The 19,748-nt window shown below is 41.1% G+C and overlaps 1 protein-coding gene across 1 annotated transcript in view; it reads left to right on the top strand.

The window, feature by feature from the left end:
- spon1b (spondin 1b) overlaps nucleotides 1-19,748 on the top strand; it is a 65,330-nt gene that overhangs the window by 21,466 nt on the left and 24,116 nt on the right. Inside the window, exons 4-6 of the mRNA XM_084058980.1 lie at nucleotides 1,971-2,044; nucleotides 3,776-3,898; nucleotides 4,189-4,337. Of these exons, the coding sequence (XP_083915106.1) occupies nucleotides 1,971-2,044; nucleotides 3,776-3,898; nucleotides 4,189-4,337 (346 nt within the window). The remainder of the gene's footprint in view (nucleotides 1-1,970; nucleotides 2,045-3,775; nucleotides 3,899-4,188; nucleotides 4,338-19,748) is intronic.

The raw sequence follows: 19,748 nt of genomic DNA, 5'->3' as shown, positions 1-19,748 counted from the left end.
GGATGAAGCAAGACATACGCGAAGAAGAGGTCCTGCTTCACCCTGAAAGAATTATTTTCCAATAATGTCCACCTTACATTATCCTGCTTATTACACGGCTACTTACAAATTAAATCAATAATTCATTAAAAAAAGATTATATAGGCCTATAAGCTTCCGCTTCCTTACAAGCTTCTGAGGCAGGACAATGGTCTTTGATATAGAAGTAACAGATCCTAGAATGCCGGATTGAACATTCAGAATCAAGTATTCAACAAAATAAGCAAAAGAGTTCTTTTATGATAGATTCATAGCATGTTTCACATGATTCTGTGGGTTTGTACTGTATATTGACTGGATTTGAAAGTATTTGCTGGAAACTCTGCCAAACATTTCTACTACAGCACTTATTATTTATTTCCATTTTGACAGGAACAGCTAGTCACTTTGATGTGCTCTTTGACAGTACATTTCTAGCACTGCTTTCGTTTTGGGAAGCCTCGTTTCATTTGAGCAACTGTATTTTGAGACACTGTTGCATTAAAAAGCATGAACAATGGCAGCAACAAGAACACACCTCATGCTGGAAGGAGGTTTAGGCTTAATTTATAATCCATCGAACAATGGCGTCGTTTGCCAAAATAACAGATCTACAAACTAACAATGTGTTGCATAAATTAGGCATTACTTTCTCCTTGTAAGACTTTCTTCTTTTCCTCTCTTCTTTTTTTATCTCCCTTTTTTCCCGCTTTCCGTTTTCCTCCCAACTTACAGTAGATACTTCCTTGGCCTACTGGCAGTACCACACACACACACACACACACACACACACACACACACACACACACATATACACACACGTGTACACATATACACACGTGTACACACAGACCCATTTGTAGGCGGCTCACTACAAAAAAGAAAAGACTCTATTTTTCATGGTGTGACACACAGGCAGACATCTGTGTGTCCAGGACATATATAATGTATATCAGTTGTGTTCTTCAATTTCATGGCCAAGCAGTCAAAGCTATATCGAGTACACTGTGCCACTTAGAGACTGTTAAAGATTTATATGGCCAATACAACAGATAACGAGGTAATATCCCTTCATCCTCTCTGGAACTGATGTTCAGTTGACATATACAATTTTTATATTATGCTATCTGGTGCAAAGTGTTTCTGGACTGAACACAGCAGAATGTAGCAGTGCCATGCAGAGACTGTTAAATTCAGGTTGTGTAGTGTCATGCATTACTGTTGTGCACAATTCAGTCACTGAGGAATCTCTATAGAAGGACACAACTCAGTGCTGGTAGTCCCTATACATTCACTCCCTCTTTACGTCTTTAAGTTTTAATTTTACTGTAGTCATTTTATTGAGTCATAAAAGGCGCGATAATCACCCTGGAAGACAAAATGAAATCCTTTTAACCAGTTTCTTTTCGAAGCCATGTTGAGACTCAAAAAGGCTAAGTTTTAGTTCTATTTGGAGTCTATGAAAATATGTACAGTATATGCCAAACATAACACCTACCTCCGAGGTAATGCCTACATTCCCCTCACTCCGTTCCCTCTCTGCATGGACATCGGTTACGTTTTATGTCACAGCTGCGCGATAGCGTGTCACGAGGGGGCAGAGAATACCACACAGCATCTGTGAAAAGATGTGCACTCCAACTCCATTATGATACCCCCAGGAACCCATTACCTTTGCCTGTCTGGGAAAAACATGGTTCTGGAATCGGGGGGGAAAAACAACAACTATGGTATTAGTCCTCTAATTCCTCCCATGTTCCCCTCTGCTGTCTTTTCCTCCCTTTCCCACCCCTCTCCTGTCGATGTATCTGTTCCTCTCATTCTCTTCTCTCATTCTCTTCTCTCTGTCTCTCTCTCTGTCTCTCTCTCTGTGTGTGTCTCTCTTTTGCTCTCTCTCTCTTTCTGTCTGTCTCTCTGTCTGTCTGTCTGTCTGTCACTATCCATGTCTCCAGGGCCAGTATTGTCCAGAAGAGAATTATCTATTTCCAGGATGAGGGCTCCCTCACCATTCCACTGTGTGAGAAAGGTAATGACAGCCGTCCGTCATCCACCTGCCATCATTGCCTATTCGCAGTGTTATGCTTGTCTGCTTGTCATCTGTCCATTATCCCTCTGTCATCCGTTCTTTAATACCTTTCATATAGGCTTTCAAAAGGAAGTGTCAAATAATGTCTCAAAGCAACAACAAAAATTACATTGTCAACAACAAAATTCAGTGAGGGCTATAGATCTCCTGGCATGCTCTGTGGAATTTTAAATACCCCAATGAATCTACCATCGTGCGGCAGTAATGCTTTTATGTTCCCTGTGATTTTATAGTGGAGGGAAACACTACGTCAGCATTGGAGATGTGCAGGCTGCTCAGATAAACACAAAAGAGTGGCAGCAGGACACTTCCAGCTACCCACACTGATTGCTCACAATCACTGAGGCATTACAATGTTCTTGCACCAATGGTTTTCAAGCACTGTACCTTGAGGGACCCTTTTATTTCAAGAAACCTTCTCTAACCAATCCAACATAGTTTTGCAGAGTATTGTGGAAGCTAGTGAAGCTGACCCCCTTTTAGTTTGTTTTGCCAACTTTACCCAATCCATGTTATCTCATTATGCAAGGTTCATGAAAGGGTGACCATTTTATTCTCAGATTAATTTAATGATCCGTTTTAAATACACTATCAAACCAAATATTAGTTACATAATAAGTAAGTAACTTAGTTACACAGAGACTCTCAGGCTTAAAATCTTAAAGGTCCAGTTCACACATCCAAACTTGGTCAGAAATATAAATGTTTGATCAGTAATGCCCATGTCAAGTATTTTTTTCATCCAAAAAAAGATTTTTATAGCACCTTGAACTTCGTTCTGTCTATTTGCCCTCATTAACAATTCCAGGATCTATTAATTATGCCAATATTCCAAGACTGCAAGAACAACCCCTCATGAATATGCCACACCCCTGGAATCAACATGCAGAACCCCCCCCCCCCCCCCCCCCCCCCATCTCCGTCAGACCCCGTCATCACTATGGCAAAATGCAATATTAGACTAATCATGCCTTATCAGGGCTAAACGTTTATGTACTATTTAATGTATGTTTATTATAATTGGAATATCTGTATGTAAATATTGTAACCTATTTTTGCCTTAATGTTACAATGTAGGCAATGATTATAGAATAATAAAGATGTTGTTACATCGACCACTGTGCCTAGAAGGAAAACTCAAGTCCAACGCGAGCGGATCTACAAACCCTCAACGTGGGTTGTAGATCAGCTGTATTTGCCCTGGGACACAGTTGTTAAAGGAAGCATAAATCTGGAAGGCTATAAAGCTATAAACTGTCGTTTCCAGAGGGAAGCGTCACGCTCGCATGTTCGCGCGAACACACACACACACACACGCGCCCTCTCTCAAGTGAGGTCTGTTATAGCGTCAGTCTGTTTTTTTATCCTTTTTATCCTCTACATCAAATCTCGTCCCCAAAAATAGCCAATCGTGTTGTGCCACATTGTGAGCTTTTAGATCTGCTATTTCTTTCCGAATATTCACCCCAGAATAGGAACACTAGGGTTCATGTACCAGTTTATAGGTGGGCTATTTAGTGACATTTAGGTGTAGTTACAACCTCTAGTAATTCATAAGGTACTGCGTTTTTGTTTAAGCCCACTTGCGCACTTCCTAATGTGTGCATGTGAGTGTCTATGGTAGGGCTGAATTGTGTGTTTATGTGTACTGTATGTGTTGTCTCTCTATAGAGCCTGTGTTTGGTGCGGCCACAGAGAGTCCTCTCTTGGAGTGCTGCGCCTGTGGAACGGCAAAGTACAGACTCACCTTCTTTGGCAACTGGTCTGAGAAAGTTCATCCTAAAGATTACCCCAGTGAGTTCAAAAGATGAACACACACACACACACACACACACACACACACACACACACACACACACACACACACACACACACACACACACACACACACACACACACACACACACACACACACACACACACACACACACACACCATGATGTGTGTGTGTGTGTGTGTGTGTGTTCTTAGAACTATGTATCACAGAGGATAGAGAAGCAGTAAGCAGTGTTTACAAGGAGCATACTGAAAAGGTTCTCTGCATTGTAAGTTATACGGACCTGTTATCCTTTCTTGTGTCCCAGGACGAGCTAACCACTGGTCAGCTCTGATTGGAGGGTCACATTCCAGAAGCTACGTCCTGTGGGAATATGGTGGTTATGCCAGTGAAGGAGTCCGTCAGGTTGCTGAACTAGGTTCTCCAGTCAAGATGGAAGAAGAGATTCGACAGAAGGTAACATAATGCCTTAGTCTAGATCTTTACTCTCACTCCCATTTTGAAAGAGTGGCAAAGTCTGACCGGCTCAGAGGCTAATGAGACCTGGAAACTCATTGTTTATTAACCACATGAACCCTGGTATCCCAAATCTGGTGCGAACATTCGGCCAAAATAGCACATCCACAAGCTTACAACGCATTTTGATGCGTTTTGAGCTTGTAGAGGTTATTCTTTGCTATATATAAATGCAAGGAATCTGTGAGTGTGTATCGGTCATATGGAGATCCTTGATGTCATCGATAGTACGTCATCGTACTGACATGGACTTGCCTCCAAGTACTATGATAATGTGTACTGCGCTAAGTACTCTGAGAACGGCTGTGTGTGTTTTTTTTCCTTTTGTATGAAATGGGGCTTGGTAGCATTGGTACATAAAAATAAACATTTACAGAGTGATGAGAGTAATAAAATGTGTCTATTGTGCCTTGAGATTTTGACCAAGGTATTATGGACTGGTATTCTGTTCTCTTTTCACAAATTCCCATTAAAATATTCTTTAGTGAAGACAAATCCGTACTAACCTAAATGACAGTAATATAATCTGGCTGTATAGACCGCCCATGCAGACAGGCCATGCATTACCATTAACCAACTCAGAAGAACAAATTGATTCCTGTCACATTGAAAATTTTAACCTTTTACAACCAAGGGGCTATTGTAAATGTCAGTATCATGTAAATGCATAATTTCCATCTCTTAAAGGTTGGGATTAGATGGATTTCAGTCTGTAATATGGGGTCAACTGGTGTGAGAATCCCTGCACTAGTAAGAAAAAAGGCTGTTACTTCAAAATAACAGTATGCTGAGCCAAGAGAAGATCAGCAAAATGTCTTCAGATAAAGTCAGAGAGCATGGTATCTGCATTGCGCTTCTCATCCTTGTCAGTGCATAGAGAGTTGAGGTATGATGATTATTATTGCTTGCTGGGTCCCTCCACCTACTGTTAATGTGTGTTGTCAGAAGCCATTACATCACAGTTTGAAGTTAATGAGGGGTCTGATGAAATGAGGAATGTAAATTGTGGCAAACGTGCATCTGCATGTACGTACATATCCTTTCTCGCACGCTCTACTTTTCCTCTGTCACAATGGTGGTTTAATGGATGAATTCGCAGTAGTGTGAAATTCCCATTTCCACCGACAGCATGGGGGCAAGGCATTTACATACAGAGAGTGGGTTTTCTTGTACCTATATCCCCTCATTATCCGTTTCATTAAACCAAATGCATATCTACATTAGACTGAGCATGCTGCGTAGTTAGCTGGTCTGTTCATGATATTTGAAGCTTGGATTCAGCTTGACTTTAGATTCCTTATTGAAAACACCAGCAAACCGCAAACCCCTTTTTAAGTGAACTGTGCCTTCGGAGATCATATGTTTATGTGACGCATCCCCTGGATTCCTCCCCGAGAGAATGGGCTACAAGCTGAGCTGAGCTCTCTTGGAGTGTGTGTGTGTGGGTGTGGGTGTAGAAGGTTGCGTTAAGATATTTGGGAGAGGAAGTGTGTGTGATAAGACTGCTATTATGTGTATGAAAAGCCTGTGAGTGTGTGCATGTCACACGCATGCTTGCGTGTGTGTGCGCGTGCACGTGTGTGTACTTGAGTGTGGCCTACTGTACAGTGTATGCTGTACTCTGTGTGTGTGTGTGTGTGTGTGTGTGTGTGTGGGGGGGGCGTGCGTGCTTGCTCCATGCCATGCTGCCTCTCTCCTAGAGTGCTGAAAGGTGCATCATAGCAGTTTATAGTTGAACAATAGTGTGTTCTTAGTGGTCTGACAGTTGGGTGTTTGCCTGTCAGTTTGGGTTTAGGTTGTTATATGGAGACATTCGAGGCTGAAGGACAGGCCTAACTCCTCTCTTGGCTGGCCTTGTCTTGTCTCTGGCACTAAACACTACCCTGACACAAAGGAAATGTTATGTGGAATGAGAGGGTTTGCGAGTGTACTGTAGCCTGGAATGTAAGCCATTGTGCTGTAGACTCACTGACATGACTTGAGTGGGCCTTCTACTATGGAATGTTGGGTTTTCAAAATAAAAATAAATGTGGGGTTCTTCATCACTATATGGAGTACCCCACACTTTAATTGTGACATGATGTCACTTTATATACTTAGTTGACCGGGGTCCCCCAGGGCTCTATACTTGGTTCGCTCCTTGTTTCCTTCTACACCAAAACTCTTCCGCGAAAATAGATGATAATAAGCTCACCAACCATGCATTGCAACGTGAGGTGATGTGCGCTTGTAGATCGGCTATTTTCGCCAAATGATTGCCCCAAAATTCGGACCCCTAGGTAGTTAACCTTTTCAACCCAACAACCGTGGTACTTTGTGTGTGTGTGTGTGTTTGTTGTTTTTGAGTAGATAAAGATTAAAGAGAAAACACACTTTAAATTCTTATTTTTCAAACTCAAAGCTTGTGTAACTTGCAAATTTAGCTGTCACATTTTTGCAACCAGAGCGAGAACACGACAGGAACAAAGAGATCCAGATGAATATGCAGCATATTTTTTTAACAAGAGGGACAGTCCACCAATTTTAGACTGAGTGGGCCATAATTATGAATAATGATAATGTTGAAGATAGTCTTGTTTTTTGGGGTTTTTTTTGTTGCAGAATTCATAATAGGCCTATATTTTGAGAAGAGTCATGCTGAATGACTATGAATAGTAATCATACAGTAGTGGGCGACAATGTGGTTAAATGAATAGATGTGAAAGTAGATAATGATCTCCACTTGTGGAATAAAACTAGTGCAACTGATATCTCTCACATGTACAGTACATACAGAACATAACATTTTCTGTAAGCAAACTGCTAAGAAACAAATACTACTGTATGTTCCTTCAATTAACTCTAGCTTCAGTCAGCGTGCACTTGGAAGAGGCTGCTGTAAAGCTGGAACAGAGAAAGTTGACATGGGTCAATAATCCCTGTCTTAGCTGAGAATCTCAACCATCCAGGGGAGCGATCAGCTGTGGTGATGCGAGGACAAAGCCTTAAGAGATACCTCTATTACAAGCTTGAACCTTTGCTTTCCTAACTACCAACGGCCTAAGCCCTGACACAAGACAGACGGACAGGCAGGCAGAGACACAATCAAGCAGTGGCGATGGCAGCTGGGAACACTCACTGTGACGATGATATAAAGATAAATCCCTGAGATATTTTTCTGACTTGGTAGTCACCTGTGGCATTCTGTGATAAGAAACCGAAATCCATGACGTACTCGTTGTTCAGTCAGAAACTTCATATACTGTAAGCAGTAGTTCAGTCAGATAACTTACAAATAGATTGAGACCAATAATAGCTTGAGAACATTTTATTTATAAAATGCAAATACAGGTGTGAATATTATATTTGATCTTGGTGTTCAGGCTCTGCTATACATTACTCCCTGCTCAGCACATTAGCAAACAACGGGACTGTACCTATGTTCCCCGGGTCCTATGTTCCCCGCTTTCCTAGGGAGAGCGGGGAACATAGGACCTAACCTAAACCTAACCCTAACCTTAGTGGGGGAACATAGAACCCGGGGAACATAGGGATGACCCCCAAACAACCATTTAAGAGCAGGGAGATATACATCTATTACAAACCCCCCCAGGGGAAAACAGAACCCTTAGGGAAAGTAGAGCCTACTGGTGGTGGTGGTGGGAGAAAACAAAGTGCATACAACATTCAGTGGCAGCACTAACAGCAAGAGAAAGTACAAAGAATCAGCTGAGCTTAAGTATACCGCCAATTTCATCAGCTGCTTGACACGTCACATACAGTACAGTACATCGCCCACATAGAGCTGCTCATGCGTGTAAACCTCTCGTGTATCTGCCTGAACTAGCTCGCAGGCTACACATCATTTCTGTAAGAGAGAGTAGCAAATGGAAGTACAAAGAGCAACTGGACAAGGCTCAACATGCAAAAACCTGTGGAAAAGTATGTGTGATGAAGTTCATTTGAGCAAATCCTCCAGGCACACCTGAACTTACTCCACTCCAACCCCAGCAGTTGATAACCACAGTTCTGCCTTAATTCGAAGTCATGGTCTCTCTGGCACTAAACGGCACTCACAGGTTTTGACATGCCAAGTGCTTGAGTAATTTAGTTGGTTCACTACGACTGCCAAAGTAAAGGGTGCCTACAAGAATAAATAAAGTAGAGGTGCACAGTACGTAGTTGACTTTGTGAAAATAAATACAATTTGAGTTGTATTTTGTGCCAGTAATGATATTTTTGTAATCTCACTTAGGAACAAATTGTGCTCAGTAATATTGGTAAATAAAGATTAAGAGTGCACTGTTCTCATCCAGGACAACTGACTGATTGAGGGGAAACGCCCAACATCCATCCAGCACAGTAAAATTCCACCTTTCTAAAGTCACAACCCGCTTACTGTACATGGGACACTAAATTACATGGCACACTCAGTTACATGGCATGTCTAATTATGGATTACTGTGAAATGTCACACAGACCAGAATATTGTAAAAGTCAAGGTTGTGAAATGTGAAGAGCTACTGGTCAAGGACTAAAATCTCAACCTTTTTAATACCATGATGGCACACTGACGGAGAACAGGGACAAAAAAAAATCCATGGTGCACCTAATTATAACTTGCTTCGAAATGTCACATACTGTACAGCCAAGTGTAATCTTACATGATCAGATAGCAAAATGTCAAGAGCGGCCGGCCGGAGAGCACTGTGCATTAAAATTGAAGTGGAAAAGTGAGTTGATAGGTTGATGCAATTAACTTGTAATGAGTTTAGTCGGATGTGACGGCCCACAACATAAAATCTCAGAGGTGCATTAGAACGAGCTCCACGGTGTGTCTGCTTTGAACCCCCACCACTGCCATAACTAACCTTTTGTCATGCATCCAACACCTAATTTTTCAAAAGCGTCACTCGGGTAAGATTCCTCTGGGAAATATCTATTGTGACTGTTACATGACCTTTGAAAAAGCCATTTGAAGCGAAAGGCCCTTCCCCTCTCTCTTTTTTTTATTTAACCACTTGAACCCCAGCATGCCTATTCTGGGGGGAACATTCGCCTAAAATAGCAAATTGCGTGAGCTTGTAGATTGGCTATTTTTGGCAAAGAGATTTGGTGTAGATGGGAAAAAGCGGTCCAAGTACAGTTGTAACTCAGGTCCATTTTACTAAGAATAGAGGGTTTAAGTGGTTAAGAGTTTTAAATGAAAAACGTGTGCTATATAAGTGCTAAATTATGCTGCATTGATGTAGTCTCTCGAGACAGCCGGCAGCATTTGAAATTGTATGAGACAGTCTGTGATTGAACACTGGCACCAGGACCTGCAGGACCTGCACTGATGCAGGTCTTTATGACTCGCCGGTCCGGCTACTTTACTGATGTTCACACTTCACAGCACCCTCCTCATATCCTGTTTCGGGGTGTAACACCCCCTTCCTGCAATGGTCATTGGGTCATACAGTAGGTTTGAGCCTAGCCATATTGCCCCAGGCTAGTACCCATCATCTTTCTCTGGGGAGTCCTGTATAGATTGTTTTTTTTTGTGCTGTACTTTAGGGTCAGAGCTTTTTGTTTGAGCCACATTGTTATGCGACAGTGTAGGAAATGTAAAATATGTCACTATGAACTTCACCGGAGCTCTTGATATCTTTTATTGACTCTTTCCATTTCTTCTTCCTCCCTTCATCCCTTCTTTCCATCTTTACAGCTGCTTGACGGACTGACTCCTCTCATACATTCACACCCTCTCTCTCTTATCCCATTTTGGGTGGGAACCCCTATTTGTAACTATACCTTTCAGGACGGGAACCCCTTTTGGGGTTCTTGTTGCTATGTACAGTATATAGCAGCAACATACATTTGTTGTAATTTTTTATAAATATTTGAAGTTTTTCAGAGAACTTAGGTCAGGATTTAGAAGGCGTTTTTAGAATCGGCCTCAGGTCTAAATGGGTTATTGTCTCACCCTAATCCCATTGTTTATACTCTATCTGTTTTGAAGACCTCATTTCAGGGAGATTGTCACAGGGGGTCGATGGAACTATCCTTCATCTCTGTGCTCAAAACATTTCACAGGAAAATGCCGTAGACCTCCCTCAAACTGGCAGACAATCACACACACCATCTATTCTCATTCCTGACACCTGTCAGATTAAGAGGGCAGAAAGTAGTGCTAAGAGAAACATTCTCTCCCTCTGTGCGTCTTCAAGCCATCTCCGTGCTTAGAACCATTTTGTCAAACTATCACAGCGTCAACATTCGTGTGAAGTAAAAGTTTGTGTGTTCTTTTTTCTTTTTTTACCTGCTGCAGTTGTCAACAGTAGCATTGTTCAGACTTGGTTGGAAGTTGTCTTTCCATTTGCTTGGCAGATAGAAGATGCTTTGCAAGATTGTTATCTGTGTTTTGTGTATAATTTGCATTCGGGAACACATCTAAGCATATTTTGTGTCGAATATATAGGCTACATAATTTCACATTATTATTGTGCTGGCTTTAACAGTTTTTACCTCGTAATACCTGCAGATGCAGGATTAAAGGGATATTCCACCGCGCCTCAAGCCGAATTCAGGCTGATCCGGTGCGTCTCAGGATCGGACGCATATAGCTGAATAAAGAAGGCGCTGGAGCAACTCGGGTGATTGGAGCCTTTTATTTTAACAGGGTGCAAAGCACAGAAAAAAGAAAACATTTCAGATTACACCTTCGTAAGATCACCTGCGGATGCAGGTTTACAATTACTGAATCCACACACACACATACACATGTTTATAGCAACTCTCTGCCGGTCTCACTTTTAAAAGAGGACAGAAGGAAGGAGAAAGAGGTTAGAGGGGAGGATTTACATTTTAATGATCCTTTGTATTTATCATGTATTCATCTATTTGGAAAATTGTTACCGGTGGTATCATTTGTAATGACTTGCTCGCTGTGCATTTGTATCATAGACTATCGTACAGGAAAAGAAAAGAGGTTTCAAGATCTCCATATCTATTAGTTGCAAATGTCTGGATGGATTTAAACCGCCTTTGTCCATGAACCTGATGCCCCGTTGCATTCCTCTCTGCCAGAAGGCTTCTTTTTAATCATATTCATATACCAATAATCTTCAAAACAGTATGGAATATATTAACCTTTAAACCTTTTGGTTTATTGTCTAGGATGGTTTGTACTGGTGTATCACTCACTTAAGACGTGCACGCATTTAATGCACACACAAACACATGTTAACTCACTCGCCCACTCTGAGACACGACACGTGTGCTCACTTTGCTGAGCTTTAAGTTTTATTTATCCGTGGTGATGGTGGAGGTCAGTGTTTGTGATGCTGATCCCAGTGGATTGTTATAAAGGGTCAGCTGGACTACAGCGTAATGGCATTACGTGTCTTGTACACAGTAAAATCCTGTATTCATTTATCTATTTGTAACTCTTGAGTTAAATTAACACAGGTTAATTAACAGGAGTTTACTTTGTAGAGCAGAAAGTAGATGAAAAGTAGGAGACAGCTCTTTCTCTCTCTCTCTCTCTCTCTCTCTCTCTCTCTCTCTCTCTAAAAAAGCGGGGCATGCACATGTGTTTCTGTGTGTGCACATATTTTTGTGGTGGGAGTCTGTATCTTTGAGCCTTTCGTACGTTAGGGAGTTATATAGTGTAGTGCTATCCATCAAGAGTTGTGCTTGTAAGAGACTGAGGTAGTTGAGTTAGGAAGTTCCAAAGGGCAAATACATACACACACACACACAGCTCAGAAAGCTTTTGGCGGATGACAGATGGACAGACCCTCGCAGCCGACTCTTAATTGGCTGAAAGGTTCAGACGGGCCAAACTGAGGGAGGAAGCTGGACACGGAGCTGGAGATGAGAGTAGTGGCAGCCGAGACATTTCTTTTTTTTCTATTTGTATGATGTGCCGCCTTTTATCAGTCAGGGTACTGAACAGAAGGAGGGAGACTGGGAGGATGGAAGAGTGTTTACAAACACGGCAAAGTTCAGAGGTCAGAAGAGAACACATGGTGTTGTGAGTACATGACAGGCACCGCCTCACTCTAAAGTCGGGAGGATGCCACTAACACAGCATCTTTCTGATCCACCCTTTATGTCTGGTCTGTTCTCTTTTGCTCTGCTCTGTTCCATCCTGTTCTGTTACTCTCTGTTCTGTTCCATTGTTTAGATGTGCATGGTTTATCTGTTTACACTGTTGAACTGAGGAGGTGGAGAGTTGTCAACTATAATCACTCAAAATGGAGTCATAATGCTGTTTATATAATGGGTGAATGCTCAAATCACATTGGCTGGAGGGTAGCCATTATTTCCGTATAACAAGGCACCTCCAGTGAAATGGGTTTTATTACCGTTGCAAATGGATACGCTTGCAAAGTTTGAGCCCTAAACCGAATGCTATAATGGTTTGAGTAAATGGGTTTTCTAGTTGCCTTCCAAATGCAGTTGCATTGCATAAATGCCATAAAAAACAGTTGTCCATTGTTGTTATTTTATGTAAGCTGGCTGAACATCAGACATATCATATAGAATTAGTTTTCCTCTCCTTCAAGGTTTTCTTTTCAATCGTATTCACAAGCTAGTTCTTAGAATACCTAACATTGCAATAACCTCCACCTGCTCAGTGTCGTTTTACCTATGAGCTATTGAGGACCTGGAATAGTTGCATGTTTTGACATTGGAAATAAAGCTACAATACATATAAGCTTAGACCGTACCACCACAGAAAGGTGGCGATCCAAGGAGAACAGCAAAAACGCACTTGTTTGAGATAGACCAAATAACTGCTTGTTTTTGGCTTAGCTTATATGTTTAATGTAGTTAAAGAAATGTTATTCAACAAATAGCCTGTTAACCAACTTTTAATCAGTGTACTGTAGCTGACAGACTGTATAAGCCTCAAGAAGTTTTCATGTGCAGTAATTAAAGGAACACTCCGATTTTCAACCTTATCTTCATATAATTGCTCCCCGCTAATGCTCATTATACAGTAGGAGCGCACAATTTCTGTCTAATCACTCTGCATCTCAGAGGTGCATGGGCTGTTCAGAAACCCGCCCACCAATGACATCCAAGGTCCAAACGCTGATGTGGAGCTCAAGTATAAGAAAACTGTGTGAGGTGGGAACACTTCCCACTGAAAGGTGAAAAGGATTCCAAGTGTGAATTACGCTTGATTGGATCCATCCAAACTAATGATATTCAAATGGTGGGCAGCAACGTGTATAGAGACTGAATGTATTTTTGTCTTATTCTCCCCCTCTGGTCATTAATGTTATCCCTGCTTCTGGTCTGGTCTTTATTAAATTAAATGATGTCAGATATTTGCATATTACATTTGTTTATGTCAAATATTAAAAGACAAGTGTGCACCCTTGGTTGTGCTACTGAAGTTAAGAGGGATAATAGTGTGGTTATTAACTAGCAGTGTGTGTGTGTGTGTGTGTGTGTGTGTGTGTGTGTGTGTGTGAGAATTAAACATCGAGAGAGAGAGACACACACACACACACACACACACACACACACACACACACACACACACACACACACACACACACACACACACACACACACACACACACACACACACACACACACACACACACACACACACACGTATATGTATATATATAATATATATGTGTGTGTGTTAAGATGTTTCATCTGCATCTAGATAAGAGGGTGATTGATGCAGAGACCGCGTCTCTCAGTGCATTCATTGCTGTCTGTCTCCAGGTACCACTCCCATTCTTTCATCTTATGATGAAAGACTTCACTTTGTAGTTGGATTTCGCTTTGGGTCAAGAAAGAGTGACATGACCTTCAATAGTTCACATTTCTGCTCTTTTTTTTTAGATGTTCAAACACACCTGCTATTTCCTTAATTGATAAACATTGACGTTCTGCTTGCTATCTGCAATGAATATCAAAATATTTTTCCCCTTTTCCATTTTCTAGAGTTTAGACGGCCTTGAACACAAGATGGCTCCACTCTGCAGGGAAAATGTAGACAAAGTAAAATGACCAGACAAAACAAACCCCACACTGCCAGATAGCCCAACAAACAGTCTCACTGCAGCTTAATTCTTTTCTATTGACTTACTGATAGGAGAATTAGCCTCAAGTGAAACCAATCTACCCAGGACCATGTGCTCCATTTTGAAGACCTTGTTAAACATTTATGATTGTTTAACAGTTTTGTATGTGTTTTATATATATATGTGTGTGTGTGTGTGTGTGTGTGTGTGTGTGTGTGTGTGTGTGTGTGTGTGTGTGTGTGTGTGTGTGTGTGTGTGTGTGTGTGTGTGTGTGTGTGTGTGTGTGTGTGTGTGTGTGTGTGTGTGTGTGTGTGTGTGTGTGTGTGTGTGTGTGTGTGTGTGTCACATACATACATACATACATACATACATATAAGGCCTGTCCCCGACTACGGATTTCTATAGTTGAATCTGATTGGCCAAATGTTGCCTTGCATAATAGTCGACTAATGCAACACCCCAAAAAAAAACATTTTTAATTAAAAATCTAAGCTGTTATACTTATGAATTACACTCAATGGATCCATTCTTTTCTCCTACCTGCCTTCTTTCTTCCTTCCACTTTAACCTTAACACCTTCCATCTGACAATTTGCCGTATCTTCCCCTGCTAATGCCTGTCACTTCTCCTTTGATTAACAGTCTGCAGACACATGTGGATGATGAGGCATCATCCAGACCTGGAACTGCACCTTGCTCATTACTGATATGTGAGTTGTGTTGACCACATGTCTGCGGCTTAATGCAAGTTCTGTCCCTCTTCATTACAGAGCTTGGATTCAGTTATATCGGGGCAGTCAATGTCACTGTAAACAATTACTTTCAACATACCAATCAGGTTGTTGTGACAAGATAATTATAGTTCAGATGCACAGGAACCAAAGAAATCCACAAGAGCTTGTATTCCAGAGTTACATACCATAAACTGTACTGTTGTTTCATCATTGTAATTAATATTTTCCAAGGCTGCTTCGAGAAATCTGTGGGCTTTTTTTTACTTTTTTCCCCTTTTTTTCCTCCTTTTTTAATGTTAGTTGATTCTGTCATTTAAAATTATCTGTTGCTTTTATTTATCCATTCGTAACTCTGAGAGTTAAATTAACACTCTTTAACAGTATACTTTTTACAGTGTAATATCAGTTCCCTCTTCACCAGTGTCACTGTGTGGCCCTCAGGGGCCCTCGGGCCAGCTAAACTGTCCACTGCTGTCAGCTGCTGACAGGTCAGAGGTCTTGATGGAACTCATCTGCCCTGCCTGTATTACCTCCCACCCCTCCCCCTTCACCCATCTCTCCCTCTTTCTCTGTCCAAACATCCCCTCCAGCTCATCTTGTCCATTTAACAGGAGCTCTGGGAAGTGCTTGCCACTTGGTGTTCTCCCTTTCTTTCTTTCTTTCTTTCTTTCTTTCTCTCCCCTCCTCTCCCTCTCTCCTCTAAACAGCCCTTGCAGTCTCTTTCTTTGTTCATTCCAGCGGTCATAAACACAAATCCCTGTGAAGAGTAACTTTATTCCCAGGGCAGAACCAGGGGCATGGAATTCATCACTAGCTTTGACTGAGCGACCACCCGGCTCGGCCTGAGGGCAAAGCAATTACTGGACTTTCACTCACACAGTGACCCCACCTCCTCTTCTCCCCTCTCCATTCCACTCTACTGCTACTCCCTGTCACCCCCCCCCACCTCACTACTCCAGCTATCATTTCTCACTGTTACACCCAAATCTTCTCTTCTCTTATCTTCTCTTCTCTTCTCTTCTCTTCTCTTCTCTTCTCTTCTCTTCTCTTCTCTTCTCTTCTCTTCTCTTCTCTTATCTTCTCTTCTCTTCTCTTCTCTTCTCTTCTCTTCTCTTCTCTTCTCTTCTCTTCTCTTCTCTTCTCTTCTCTTCTCTTCTCTTCTCTTCTCTTATCTTATCTTATCTTATCTTATCTTATCTTATCTTATCTTATCTTATCTTATCTTATCTTATCTTCTCTTCTCTTCTCTTCTCTTCTCTTCTCTTCTCTTCTCTTCTCTTCTCTTCTCTTCTCTTCTCTTCTCTTCTCTTCTCTTCTCTTCTCTTCTCTTCTCTTCTCTTCTCTTCTCTTCTCTTCTCTTCTCTTCTCTTCTCTTCTCTTCTCTTCTCTTCTCTCTTCTCTTCTCTTCTCTTCTCTTCTCTTCTCTTCGAAGACTAGGTTAAAACATGGCATATAAAGTGTTTTCATATGGACCTTAGTATGACATGCTGGAGGGCTTTGGCAGGTTGGGGCCACCCAAGTTTATCCAAATTGATCAAATCATACCAGCAAAAACCTTACAACAGGAGCTATATCCTCCATTATGAATAAAATAATGTCTGTCATCTTATCAATCTTCTTTTGCCAGAAATGAGTGCATTGCATAGTAGACTGTAAAAATAAGTGTTTTCGTGAAGTGCCAGCAGGTAGTGCTAGGCGCTAGCTAGTCTTGCTTTTTTATATTCCTGCAAGAGACAGATAATTTTGACAAGACAAAACACAGCAGTCAGTGATCCATGCTGACTAATGTGACAGTGTTTCCCCAGGTGAATGTGTCACATATTACATCTGACAGTGGTGTGATGGATTACCTGAGCCTCAGGTTAATGCGCGTGCGCACACTTGCACACAAAAGGAGTCAGGCTCCTGTGCACTCCCTGACAAACAAATGCAAGTGATTATCTGAACAGAAGCAGGGGACATACGGTACACCGTACCTATGATACCTACAGTGTGCATCCGTATGGGTGCACATAGGAGAAGGCAATGTGCCAAGCATACACATGCATATTGATACAGTATGGATAAAAAGACATACAGTGCATGTGACATTTTGTGCATGGACAAAGTGAACAGTAACAGTTAATTAATATCAAATAACAATATTATTAAAGAGACGTATTTGTTATTCCATGATCATTTTCATGACCTTTTTACATTTTGTAATATTATTTAGGTGCATACTATAGGCTAACACACCACACGGCACACATCAAAACACCCGCCCCATTATTGTCTATGTTCTGCACAAACCCCAACACCGGCGGCGCTAGGCGGCGCATATCGGTCTAATCAATCAATCAATCAACTTTATTGTCACAACACAATTACAGGTAACAGTGAGGTGAAACTCTTGTTTATGCATATGTTTGCAGCTCAGGGAGCAAAAAGAAAAGAATTGGCAGTAAAGAATGGAAAACAAGTTGAGCACAAAAAACCTGAGTAAGCAGCATGTTAATATCAGTGCCTTGTAGTTAAAAGAAGTCCTAAATTGGCGGTGCAACGTAGGTGTGAGGGCTGCACAACGGTCCGAACTCTAGATGTGTGGGCTGTGTAGTCGCCTGAACCTCTAGTCATTAAATCTTCCCAAAAATGACTGTCTGGTGAGGAATCAAGTGTGTTTTATGTGTTCTCAATGGTGTTCTCCCTGCAGCGCAGCAGAATAACACTTCACGTGCGTCAGTGACACGTCACAGTGCAGGCAGTGTCACTCTCACTCTCACTCTCAAATTCAAGTAATTTGTGCATTGTATCACACTATTTAAGAGAAAGGTTTGTTTTATTCGACATATTGTTTTTGAATGTATGTGGGCTATGATTTTGTCGGCTGATTCTTCATCCTATGACTTTGTCGTGCTCCGAAAATAGCACATCTACAGGCTCACACTGTGAGCTTGTAGATCTGCTATGATGCAGTTGTATGAGTATAAATTAAGCTTAAGATACCAGTACATAAAGCGTTGGATTTGTTGAGCTAATGAGCTACGGTATGAAAATAATAATGATAATAATGATAATAAGACATTTAGACCTTACTGACAGTTAACCGGAGTTAACCAAAAGTATCAGACATTAAATATTAATATACTTGAAAATTGGATTTCCAATTTCTTGCTCTGCAGGGGGGATGGGATGTCTGTTCATTTCAAATACCTCTTTATGATGTATTTATAGAATGCAGAAACTGTTATTTTGCTATCACAATTACAGCAACCAGCCTTAGGGGAAAGTATAATTGGGCACATGATACTGAAGGGCTTTTGCTTCATAACCATGTCATAGATGACTGACAATTGACAACTGTGTGTGTGTGTGTGTGTGTGTGTGTGTGTGTGTGTGTGTGTGTGTGTGTGTGTGTGTGTGTGTGTGTGTGTGTGTGTGTGTGTGTGTGTGTGTGTGTGTGTGTGTGCGTGTGCGGTTTTGCACATGATCAAAGACACCTTGATAGGTGAGTTAAATTGCAGCACATTTCCAGGAAGACAGCCTGGTAGTCATGTAATTGGCTTCATAAGATTAGACAGTGGTTCAACAACTTGAATGCATAAGTGTACTGTGTGTGTGTGTGTGTTAGGGCATTCACGAATAGTGATTTTTAGTATTCGAATTATTCGACCTATAAGTATTCGAATATTCGATTAATCGATTTGATTATAAAAAATAAAATAATAAAAAAATAAAAAATAAAAAAAATAAAAAGTTTTTTTTTTTTTTTTTTTCAATGACATTGATGACTGGACTCAAGGAATGCGAGTTGACGTCACACCAGAGCTCACAGCTGCGTGTCTGCTGCAGAAAAGCCACTAAAAAAAAAAAAATCTAAAAAAAAAAAAAAAAAAAAACTTTTTTTTATTTTTTTTTTTTTATTGAATAATCGAATAGTGGTTTGATAGTCGAATAGTCGGTTTGATTGTCAAATATTCGAATATTCGATTATTCTGTTAATGCCCTAGTGTGTGTGTGTGTGTGTGTGTGTGTGTGTGTGTGTGTGTGCGCGTGTGAATCACCTAATTTTAACCTAAGCTACTGTATTGACAAATTACAGCAGCGTGGCTCATCCATCCATCTGTTCCATAGCGTCTGTGTAATTGTAATTGCATTTAGACATTAGAAAAGCTTTTCCCAAAGTCTCCAGGCTCATTAGCCTTTATTAGGATGGGTGTAGAAAGACAATGATGTGTGGGCCAGGTCCCTCCTGGCACAACTTTTTTCCAAAGTGAGGGAGTGAGTCGTGGGCAAGGGGCAAGGCTGAGATATTTACGATGAGGCCGACAAAATGGCCAGAGTGGCGCTGTTTTACCCTGCGCCGACCTGTGAGTTCAGAAAGAATTTATTTTAGCGCAAGTGAATGGGTTTTTTGACAAACTTTAGACTAGATTTTCTTACTGTAATAAAAATTGTCATAAATTCTATATGCTTCCAGTCGCTAGTTTAAAGTCTCCTTTCAATCATCAGGATATGCGTTTTGCTAAATTATGGTTCTATTTATTATAAAATTGACGATAAAGTAGGCTATTCTCTAGGAAGGGCGGGATGATTTGATTGACACGCTACACAACCAATAGC

Source organism: Gymnoscopelus microlampas (genome assembly GCF_963454915.1).
Source record: "Gymnoscopelus microlampas genome assembly, chromosome: 6".
Lineage (NCBI taxonomy): Eukaryota > Metazoa > Chordata > Actinopteri > Myctophiformes > Myctophidae > Gymnoscopelus > Gymnoscopelus microlampas.
The sequence above is the reverse complement of the archived record's forward strand: the minus strand, read 5'-3'. Positions and strand labels throughout refer to the sequence as shown.